Below are 11,638 nucleotides of genomic sequence, written 5' to 3' on the forward strand. Positions count from 1 at the left end.
CCGCTTCCTGCTGCCGGCCTTGCGCTCCTCCTTGGTCACGCCCAGGCAGCCCATCAGCTCGAGCAGCGAGAGGGCCTTGTCGTTGTTCCCGTCGCAGTACTCCACGAACTTCTTCACGCACTTCTTGGGCTTGGACTTCTTCCGAAGGAACCTCTTGAAGGGCTTCAGCTCCTTCTTGCCGACGTCCCCGCTGGAGTTCTTGTCCAGCAGCTTGAAGTACCAGTGGACCACTCGCTCCTCCAGCGTGTGGCTGGGGTCGGGCTCGGAGAGCCTGGAGGAGCACACGGGAGGGAGGTCGGGGTGGCCGCGCCTCCCTCCGCCCTCGCCCCCCTCCCTGTGCCCTCCAGGCCCTGATGCCGAGCCCGCCTGGAAGTGCCACTTGATGGGACCTGGATTTAAAAATCATTTAGGGAGCCCTGGACCCTGTGGCTCAGGTGGTTGGGCGTCATTCTGAGCACCAAAAGGTCGCCAGTTCGATTCCCGGTCACAGCACATGCCCAGGTTGCAGGCTCGATCACGAGTAGGGGGCGTGCAGGAGGCAGCCCATTGATGTTTCTCTCTGATCTATTTTCTCTCTGATCTATGTTTCTCTCTCTCTCTCTCTCTCTCTCTCTCTCTCTCCCTTCCCCTCTCTCTAAAAAATAATAATAATAATTTAGAGAAAGGGATTTAGCAAAAATTTTTCAAGTTGGTTTCAAAATTGCAAATGACACTGAATGTGTGCGTGCCAACTATGCACCTGGCGTTGGCCAAGTCCTGGAGGACAGAGCGCCCTGTCCCGGTTCTGTGCTCCGTGGACGTGGCAGGTCGGGCCACACGTGAAGGACCCGCTGCAAACCTGGGACCCGAGGTTCCCTCCTCCGTTCGACGTGGCTCATTGTCATATCAGCTACGTCACAGGGACAATGAAAGGTGCAAACCAAGACGTAACTTAAAGCGGTAACTGGATGTTCTCCTTGAATTAAAGATTCTGTATTTGGAGATGTGACCACACGCAGCTCCTCTGGGAGGCCTGGACCTGAGTCAGGGCTGGACACGGTCCCAGATGTTAAAGATGCCTTGTGGCCCTGCCCGGTGCGGCCCAGTGGATAGAGCGTTGGACTGAAGGGTCCTGGTTTCATTCTCTCTGCTCATAGATGTTTCTCTCTCTCCCTCTCCCTCTCCCTTCCTCTCTGAAATCAATAAAAATAAAAATATATTTAAAAATAATGTCCCTTAAAATGAAGAGGTTACTGCAGATTCCCAGGGGGATCTGAGGCTTGAAAGGCCACACTGGGAGCCACCCTCACACTGGCTGTTGGGGCCAGAGGAGGAGGAGGAGGAGGAGGAGGAGGAGGAGAAGGAGGGGGAGGAGGCAGGACCTTCAGGACGCGAGAAGCCGGGGTGCCTCCCGGGCACGGAGAGGATGCATACAGTTCCACAGTCAGGGCTCGCACTGTGTCAGCGAGCGAACCACGGAATCGTGCGCTTGAAACCAGCTCAGATGGTACGTTGTACGTGATGTATGTGGTTCCCACAATAAATCCATAATATTTTGAGAACTTTAAAGTGCACATTTTCACACACAGTATTTAACATCCAGTCCACTGCTGTGAAATGCAACTCCAAAGCATAAAGCCACTAAACTAGACCTGTCCCCCCTCTCCCTCCTCCCCTCTCCCTCCCACCGCCCGAGGGGATCACGGAAAATCCCGCGGGTCTGGCCGCTCCCCAACAGGACAGCCTCCTCAGTGGCTTGACACGACAAAGACACTAAAGGAGGCACCTCCAACCCCTCGAAGCCCCTTCCCGTGCGGGGGGCAGGAGGCCCCCTCTCGTGCCCGCCCTGCGGCTCCCAGGTGAGCCGCCGGCTCTCACAGCTGGGGCTGGACTTGGCTAGCGGGTCAGTTTCCTCCGGTTACGGGCTCCCTCCCAGCACCCGGCTCCGTGTCACGGGCGACGTACCTGCTGGGGGAGGACGGGTCGGAGACGGCGTGGACCATGTCGGTGGACAGTGCGTCCAGAACGCTCGTTAGAAACTCATTCTTTTTGGCACCAGGACAACCTGAAACAAGGAGGATGCGCGTGTTTTCATTCACGGAACTCAGAGCTCCGGCCTTTCCCGTGAGGAGATTCACAGAACTCAGAACACGGCCTTTCCTGTGAGGAGAGAGGCGTCGCTTTAACAGGCGGAGGGCGAGCTGGGCTCAGGGGATCACCTTTCCCGTGAGGAGATTCACAGAACTCAGAGCTCCGGCCTTTCCCGTGAGGAGATTCACAGAACTCAGAGCTCCGGCCTTTCCCGTGAGGAGAGAGGCGTCGCTTTAACAGGCGGAGGGCGAGCTGGGCTCAGGGGATCACTCAGGAGAGGCCCACACTGACGCTCAGGCACCCCGGGCACTGGGTTTCCTGTTATCATCACTCGAGCACCCGGGGCTGCGGATGCGGGACCGCGTCCCACCGGCTTCCACGTCACTAAATGCCCCTCGGGAAACAGACGGGCACGGGGGACACAGTCAGGGCTCGCACTGTGTCAGCGAGCGAACCACGGAATCGTGCGCTTGAAACCAGCTCAGATGGTACGTTGTACGTGATGTATGTGGTTCCCACAATAAATCCATAATATTTTGAGAACTTTAAAGTGCACGTTTTCACACACAGTATTTAACATCCAGTCCACTGCTGTGAAATGCAACTCCAAAGCATAAAGCCACTAAACTAGACCTGTCCCCCCTCTCCCTCCTCCCCTCTCCCTCCCACCGCCCGAGGGGATCACGGAAAATCCCGCGGGTCTGGCCGCTCCCCAACAGGACAACCTCCTCACTAAAGGAGGCACCTCCAACCCCTCGAAGCCCCTTCAGGACGGAGGACATCCTCAGGGAGAGCCCACAGCCCCCGACAGTGTGACTTTTGCAGGAAACAGTTCTCGTTAACTCTCCCCTGGCGGGAAGTAGGAGACGGGAGGCGGAGGTGTATCCTCCACGACTGGGCCTTGGGGGCCTCCTGCGGCCGCCCCAGCTCTGCTCTCAGCGAGGACGGGGCGTTGTCAGGACAGTGCCTCTCCTGAGCAGCACCCTGACCCCGGGGGGAACAGGACAGGCCACGCTCCAAGTCCAGTCCCTGTGGGCAGGAAGCACCAAGGGGCCGGCTGACCCCAGGATAACTTCTCCAGGCCGAGGGCAGGTGTGTCCTGGGGCGGGTGTGTCCCAGGGCAGGTGTGTCTCGGGGCAGGTGTGTCCTGGGGCAGGTGTGTCTCAGGGCAGGTGTGTCTCCGGGCAGGTGTGTCCTGGGGCAGGTGTGTCTCAGGGCAGGTGTGTCCCAGGGCAGGTGTGTCCCGGGGCAGGTGTGTCCCAGGGCAGGTGTGTCTCGGGGCAGGTGTGTCCTGGGGCAGGTGTGTCTCAGGGCAGGTGTGTCCCAGGGCAGGTGTGTCCCGGGGCAGGTGTGTCCCAGGGCAGGTGTGTCTCGGGGCAGGTGTGTCCTGGGGCAGGTGTGTCTCAGGGCAGGTGTGTCCCAGGGCAGGTGTGTCCCGGGGCAGGTGTGTCCCAGGGCAGGTGTGTCTCGGGGCAGGTGTGTCCTGGGGCAGGTGTGTCTCAGGGCAGGTGTGTCCCAGGGCAGGTGTGTCCCGGGGCAGGTGTGTCCCAGGGCAGGTGTGTCTCGGGGCAGGTGTGTCTCTGGGCCCTGGGTGGGATGCGTTCAGGAGGCAGCCAATCGATGTGTTTCTCTCACATCGATGCTTCTCTCTCCCACTCTCTCTAAAAATCAATGGGAACATATCCTCAGGTGAGGATTAACAAAAATAAAATTTAAAAAAATCGATCTCGTGAGCTTAGGGCCCCCCTCAAGTTTCCGGGGACCCGCCAGGCACCCACGGAGAACAGTGCCGTCTGATGACAGGGATGAGAGGTTGGGGTGACCACCCTCACGAGGGGCTGGGCCGCTGTGCAGGGACCTCCCGGAGACCATTGGCTCAGCCCATCAGAAGAGAGGACGCCCCCTGGCGATCCACCAGGGCGGCTGGGGTTAGGAACAAGCCCCGGTTTCACCGATTTCCGCGCACAGGCTAGTGCCAACACGGCAACAGACACAGCGAAACGGACCGCCTCGGCCTCGGGAGGGGAGCAGCGCAGCGGGAGCCGCGAGGGTCCCCCGAGAGCCCGCGTGCACGAGGAAGTGCTGCTCGTGGAGGAGCGTCAGGCCGTTCATTGGAAAGGACGCGGTGGCCCTCCCGCTCCTGCCGCTTGTAAACCACCTTCACCAAGGACAGAGCTCGGCGTGAATGGGACTCGCCGCCCCGTCCAGGGCAGCCCTGACGTCTGAGGAAGCCCCTGTGCCTTCGGCCCCCAGCCAGCAGCGGCCGACACGCGTGCTCTCCCGCGGGTCCGTGCAGTAAGCGGGACAGTGCCGGCGCCTCTGTAACGATGTTTTCAATCGGCACCGGTTGCCTTTCCTGCCTCTGTAACTTGTCATTTGTTCTTATTTTATTGTGAATGAGCAATTTCCACCATTTCCCCCCAAGCTTTCTCCAACTTCTCCTCATTTTCTTAAAAATCAGGAAATAATTAACTGAACTAAATTTTCTAATAAAACCTCACTAAGCCCTCTGCCCGGTGCAGGGCAGTTACTGAGTTCAGTTCCTGCCTTTTCTGTGCCTCCTGCACCCGCTCAGCCTCCCGTCGGCTTTGCTTTTAGGAAGCAGGCGTCCTACAGGAAGGATTTGTCTCACGCCAGCTCCTTGGGGCTGCTGGGCTTTTCCCGCCCGAGAGGAGCCCCTGCCGCACACCCGCCAGCTGGGACCCCCCCAGGGTGCCCCGGTTCCATCACGAGCTGGGACCCCCCCAGGGTGCCCCAGTTCCACACCCATGAGCTGGGACCCCCCCAGGGTGCCCCGGTTCCATCACGAGCTGGGACCCCCCCAGGGTGCCCCAGTTCCACACCCATGAGCTGGGACCCCCCCAGGGTGCCCCGGTTCCATCACGAGCTGGGACCCCCCCAGGGTGCCCCAGTTCCACACCCATGAGCTGGGACCCCCCCAGGGTGCCCCGGTTCCATCACGAGCTGGGACCCCCCCAGGGTGCCCCAGTTCCACACCCATGAGCTGGGACCCCCCCAGGGTGCCCCGGTTCCATCACGAGCTGGGACCCCCCCAGGGTGCCCCAGTTCCACACCCATGAGCTGGGACCCCCCCAGGGTGCCCCGGTTCCATCACGAGCTGGGACCCCCCCAGGGTGCCCCAGTTCCACACCCATGAGCTGGGACCCCCCCAGGGTGCCCCGGTTCCATCACGAGCTGGGACCCCCCCAGGGTGCCCCAGTTCCACACCCATGAGCTGGGACCCCCCCAGGGTGCCCCGGTTCCATCACGAGCTGGGACCCCCCCAGGGTGCCCCGGTTCCACACCCATGAGCTGGGACCCCCCCAGGTGCCCCGGTTCCACACCCGCCAGCTGGGACCCCCCCCAGGTACCCCGGTTCTGTCACGAGGTCTTTAGCCAGAGCGTCTGTGTGGGTTTGCGTTTCATCCGCAGCATCCTTTCCTCGGTAACACTGGATGGAATGGTCTATTTATTGGCCATTTTTTCCATAAAAGGCAATTTTCTTCTGAAGGACTAATCACTCTACAAACTTAATTGCATATTTAATCATCCACGCAGGCATAAGACGTGAACAATGTCGCTCTTTCTCTCCAAGCTTTGCTCTCGAGAATCGGCCCCTGCCCCAGGGCCCGGCGCAGACTTTGACACAAGCAACAGCGGACACGCATTTCACATCCACTCTCACACACAGCGCACCTGTCCTGACCTGCACACCTGCCCTCACCTGCACACCTGAGCTCACCTGCACACCTACCCTCACCTGCACACCTACCCTCTGTCCTCACCTGCCCTCACCTGCACACCTGTTCTCACCTGCACACCTGTCCTCACCTGCACACCTGTCCTCACCTGCACACCTGCACACCTGTGCACACCTGTCCTCACCTGCACACCTGTCCTCACCTGCACACCTGTCCTCACCTGCACACCTGTCCTCACCTGCACACCTGTCCTCACCTGCACACCTGTCCTCACCTGCACACCTGTCCTCACCTGCACACCTGTCCTCACCTGCACACCTGTCCTCACCTGCACACCTGTCCTCACCTGCACACCTGTCCTCACCTGCACACCTGTCCTCACCTGCACACCTGTCCTCACCTGCACACCTGTCCTCACCTGCACACCTGTCCTCACCTGCACACCTGTCCTCACCTGCACACCTGTCCTCACCTGCACACCTGTCCTCACCTGCACACCTGTCCTCACCTGCACACCTGTCCTCACCTGCACACCTGTCCTCACCTGCACACCTGTCCTCACCTGCACACCTGTCCTCACCTGCACACCTGTCCTCACCTGCACACCTGTCCTCACCTGCACACCTGTCCTCACCTGCACACCTGTCCTCACCTGCACACCTGTCCTCACCTGCACACCTGTCCTCACCTGCACACCTGTCCTCACCTGCACACCTGTCCTCACCTGCACACCTGTCCTCACCTGCACACCTGTCCTCACCTGCACACCTGTCCTCACCTGCACACCTGTCCTCACCTGCACACCTGTCCTCACCTGCACACCTGTCCTCACCTGCACACCTGTCCTCACCTGCACACCTGTCCTCACCTGCACACCTGTCCTCACCTGCACACCTGTCCTCACCTGCACACCTGTCCTCACCTGCACACCTGTCCTCACCTGCACACCTGTCCTCACCTGCACACCTGTCCTCACCTGCACACCTGTCCTCACCTGCACACCTGTCCTCACCTGCACACCTGTCCTCACCTGCACACCTGTCCTCACCTGCACACCTGTCCTCACCTGCACACCTGTCCTCACCTGCACACCTGTCCTCACCTGCACACCTGTCCTCACCTGCACACCTGTCCTCACCTGCACACCTGTCCTCACCTGCACACCTGTCCTCACCTGCACACCTGTCCTCACCTGCACACCTGTCCTCACCTGCACACCTGTCCTCACCTGCACACCTGTCCTCACCTGCACACCTGTCCTCACCTGCACACCTGTCCTGACCTCCACACCTGTCCTCCCCTGCATGCCTGTGGTCCTGAACAGTACCAGGGAGGCCGGTACCAGGGAGGCAGGTACCAGGGAGGCAGGCACCAGGACGCCCTCCAGGTGTGGCTGTAAGCCCTGGCACGGCATGGCACCCGCTCTCCGCATCCACAGGACCAGGGGGCTGCCTGCCCACACCTAAGCCTCTCCTCCCTGCTCAGCTACCGTTCAGCAGCCTCGCGTCTATGAAACGGTATTTGATCTGAGGGGAAATCACTGAAGTTGACATGTTTAATGGGTGAGACATCGGCTCCTCCTCCTGCCTGTGACAGAGCCTCGAAGGCCGAGTCCAGTGGAGGAAAGGGCACAGGGGCATCTGCAGGGCCGGGCGGCCCACACACAGGCACGGGGCCAGCTGGCATCGCCTGCTGGCGAGCGGCCTCAGCTACCCGTGGGGAGGGGGGATCGCGTCACGCCCCCCGGAAGTGCTTAAACAGGATGTGAAACCCTGGGGTGCTCTGAGGGGTCTGCTTCAGCCAGACCCGCATCCCACCCACCGTCCCAGCCGGAAACGAAAGCAGTGCCTTCAGAAGGAAGGGCCGGCCCGCGGCTGGAAGGAGCTGCCCACGCCACGCGCCTGCTGTTCTGGGAACAGCCTGCCCTGCACCAAGAGCAGCCTCGGCCGGGGTTGTTTGAAGGCCACTTGCTTTTCCCTAATAAGGATGCCTGTCTCCAAAGAGTCACAGGACGAAGGCGGTCCCACTCCCAGACCTCCGCGGCTGCGGGCAGGCCGAGCCGCCTGAGCCTGCGCCCGGGCCTCTGGTTAGTGTCTGAGGCCTGGGAGGCGGGAGGCAGCGTCGGGGTGACAGCGCCCCAGTCTCCTCCTAGGGGCAGCAGCGGGGTGGGGTTCCTCCCCCTCCTCCCCGCCCCCCAGTCTCCAGGGCAGGGGAGGGGCGGGGTTCCCACAGCTGGGACAGGACCTCTTCCCAGCGCCCTCCCTAGACCTTCTCTCTCCAAAGGCACATCTGACACCCAGACAAGCAACACTGGCAGGACTCCCTCCTACGACCAGCTGTTCCCGCAAGATGAACCCCCACGTCGGTGCTGGGTTCCGTGGTGACAGTTCCCCACCGCCTGCCGCGGACACAGGCACCGCGGCCGCACCGACGCCGGTGACGTGCAGGGGCACTCATGAGTAGGCAGGTCGATGCAGGAACAGTGCCGTCTTGTTTGATCAGAAACGTTAAGAATCTCGGCCCCAGAGGGACAGAGCGCGGGCCCTGAGACCTGAGTGAGACCAGCAAGCGCTCGCCGTGGGCTCTCCGGGCGCCGAGCACAGGCCGCAGCCGCTGTTTCCTGTAGAGAAAACTATCCTCCACCGAATCCGACACCTGGCGGAGGAGGGGTTTCCCCGGCGATGGCGGCAGAGAGCCCCCCCGCCTGCTGGTCGCGGACACAGGGGCCCCCGACTGAGGGGGAGACGCCCGCCAGGTGCACAGAAGGCGCTCAGCGAGGAGTCTGCACAGCGGTGTTTGCACCTTCATGCTGCCCCCCTCCCCCACCACAACGCCGAGGAAGCCTGGTTCACGGAGCTCCGTGCTGACCACCCACACGGAGGAACAGCGAGTGATAGACATCATGTCCCGCAGACGCCTGATCCGCCCCCAGAGGAAGATGCCACAGACGCGGAGCGGGAAGGTCCGACTGAGACAGGAGGGCTGGGAAAGCAGGGCCTGGACGGCCACGTTCCCGCGTTTGCCGCCCGACCCTGATCCCCGGCCCCCTGTGTGCAAAGCGCCTGCATCGCGGCCTTGGACGGAGGCCTGTGGCTGTGCCTGTGGCTGTGCCCGTGGCTGCACTCGGCCTCCTGCCCTCGTGGATAAGCAGGAAACACATTTACGTGTAGAATCTAAAACCCTCTTTATCGGTCACAGCACAAACCATGCAAGACCCACACGTGTTTCTAAACAGGCCCCCGCCCGGCTGCGTGTGAGCCCAGATCGCAGGCGCGCTCTCCGCCGAGGAGGCTGCGGGGGCTGCTCCTCTCTCGAGCGCACGCAGCCTGGAGAGGTTTAAAGGGAAAAGGAGATGAAAGTAAAACAAAAGCTCTGCCGAAGCCGTCAAGTCCTCCGCGCGGTGGAGACGTCAGAGCCTGTGTCCCCTGCCCGGGGCCCCGAAGGCCGAGCCGCTGACACCTGCGGGTCACCAAAGGAGATGAAAATAAAACAAAACAGCAACAAGCTTTGCCGATGCCCTCAAGTCCTCTGCGTGGTGGTGTTGTCAGAGCCTGTGTCCCGCGCCCAGGGCCCCGAAGGCCGAGCCGCTGACACCTGCGGGTCACCAGGCACCGGCCTCACCTGCGTGGCCACGTTCAACCTCCCGCCAGCTCCTGGAGGTGGTGGGCTTGCGGGCGGAGGCTCGGTGTTAAAGCAGCCCTGCTGGTGCAGCACAGGCACGCGGGGCTTTTTAAGAGAGAGAACCCACGCACCCCTTCGCGAACGTGCCTTTAACTGTTCTGAGGTCACGCTCCCAGCCTCAGCGACGCTCCCACAGGCCTCCGCGATCCCACTCGCCCGATGCAAAGACTGACCCGGTTTCATGGAGACCAGGCCCTCGGCCCGGAGCAGCCGCGTCCTCTCAAAGGGAAGGTCGCCCTGGCTGCTGGTCCTCGCTCTTCGTCACGTCACCCTGAATATTTCTGGCCTCGCCCCTCTCTGCCCAGCAAAGCTCATTTAGAACTGAAGGCCGGATAAAGAGCTTCATAGACAAGAAAAGCTCAAGGAATTCATCGCCACCAAACCAGAATCTCACGAAATGTTGAAGGGTCTTTTTTAAGATGAAGAAGAAGAAGAAGATTTAAAAATATATGGACAATAAAATGGCAATAAATACATATCTATCAACAATTGAATCTAAAAATCAAAATAAATGAACAAAGAATCTAAAGAACAAAATAAACTGATGACTGAAATAGAACCAGAGGCCTGGACACATGGGGCAGACTGAGGACTCTCAGAGGCAGGGGGCGGGAGGAGATCAGCCAAAGACCTGGCGTGCGTGTGCGTGACCTGTGGACACGGACAATAGGGCGGTGAAGGCCTGGGCGGGGCGGGAGCCGGGTGGAGGGGGGCCACGGGGGGAGAAGGGGGACATCTCAACAGTAGCGGCCCCGAAGCTCAGGTGTGGGTCCCGCCGTGGCCCATTGCTAGTCGGACACGGCTGCCCCTTGGTGCCGGGTCCTGCATCGGGCTCTTGCAGCGTCTCCGCCCACCCTGCCCCCCGCAGGCCCCTCGATGGGGATGGTGGAGACCCCGCCCTGACATTCTTTCTCTTCCCAGCCTCCAAGAAGCTCTGCGTGTCAGTCCTTCCCTGCCCCCCCACCCCGGCCCTGCGCCCACTTACCCTGCAGCTGGCGGCCCTTGTAGAGGTCCCGCGCTTTGGTGGGGTGCGCCCTGGCCGTGTTGTCGCATTTCGGCTGCTCGTACCTACGGGGGGGAAGGGAGGTCAGTGGGGTCAGGGCTCTGACGGGGGTTTCTTCCCTTTCGCGCTGGTCCCAGGGCAGGACCCGTGCTGGCCAGTTAGGGTGAGGGAGTCCGGGTTCGGGGGAGGGGCTGAGGAGGCTCTGCTTGCCGTGGGAAGGCTCACAGGGTGGTCATGGCTGCCGGTGACGCACAAGCCACGGAGCCAGCTGGGAAGCGGAAGCCGGCAGAGCAGAGAGCAATCGGCTTATTAAGTCACGTCCTGCGCGGCCGGCACGGCTCATCGACCTGTGAACCAGGAGGTCAGGGTTCGATTCCCATTCAGGGCACAAGCCTGGGTTGCAGGCTCGATCCCCCGGGGAGGGGGGTGCAGGAGGCAGCGATCCATGGTTCTCTCTCATCATTGGTGTTTCTCTCTCCATCTCCCTTTCTCTCTGAAATCAATAAAAAAATATGTATTTAAAAAATCATGTCCTTGGACTGGATGCTGAATCAACCTGAACCTCCGTGCCAGCTGGTCAGCCTGGAGGCAGCTTGGTGTCTGACTGCGCCCGGAAGGCAGCCCCCAGGCCGGTCCCCCCGTGACCTTCCCCAGCAGGGGTCCAGCCCCCGGAGAGGAGGCACCTCTGCGAGCTCAGGGCTGTTTCCTCGGAGCCTGGAAGGGTGTGGGATGGCGCTGACCATGAGCATCATGACAGTGAGTGGACAGATGAACGGGGGATGCATAACAGCAGGCGGTAGGGGGCTCCCTGACTTGATGTGTCCCCTGGAACTCGGGGGGAGGGGCCCCGCCTGCAGGCCGAGCAGGGATGGCTGAGGCACTGCCCTCCCTCCCTAGAGATCGGGCTGGCGGGCCTGTGCGGGGAGGCTGTCTCTTGGCTGGTGCCTGGACCACGCCTGCCAGCCACACTCCCTCTGCGAGGGCAGCCGGGCCGGGAACCAACGCCCGACTTAAACACAGCACAGGCCGCTGTTAACTGTGCAGAAACGCTGCTTCCCAGGATCCTTAGGGGACAGCATGTGACAGGAACCAAAACATCTCACAGCAAACCCTCGTAAAGGCCCCTGTGCTGATCTGGCCGGGGCCCTGGCCGGCTGAGCTCTGGCTGGTGCTGCTGTGCTGG

The 11,638-nt window shown here is 61.3% G+C and overlaps 1 protein-coding gene across 1 annotated transcript in view; it reads right to left on the reverse strand.

The window, feature by feature from the left end:
• The window catches only part of SMOC2 (SPARC related modular calcium binding 2), a 72,268-nt gene that overhangs the window by 7,617 nt on the left and 53,013 nt on the right, over window positions 1-11,638 (reverse strand). The window contains exons 8-10 of the mRNA XM_014542357.1: window positions 10,438-10,657; window positions 1,945-2,044; window positions 1-271 (exon numbers count right to left, since the gene is read on the reverse strand). Of these exons, the coding sequence (XP_014397843.1) occupies window positions 1-271; window positions 1,945-2,044; window positions 10,438-10,657 (591 nt within the window). The remainder of the gene's footprint in view (window positions 272-1,944; window positions 2,045-10,437; window positions 10,658-11,638) is intronic.

Source organism: Myotis brandtii, unplaced genomic scaffold (genome assembly GCF_000412655.1).
Source record: "Myotis brandtii unplaced genomic scaffold, ASM41265v1 scaffold1077, whole genome shotgun sequence".
In the NCBI taxonomy this organism is placed as follows: domain Eukaryota; kingdom Metazoa; phylum Chordata; class Mammalia; order Chiroptera; family Vespertilionidae; genus Myotis; species Myotis brandtii.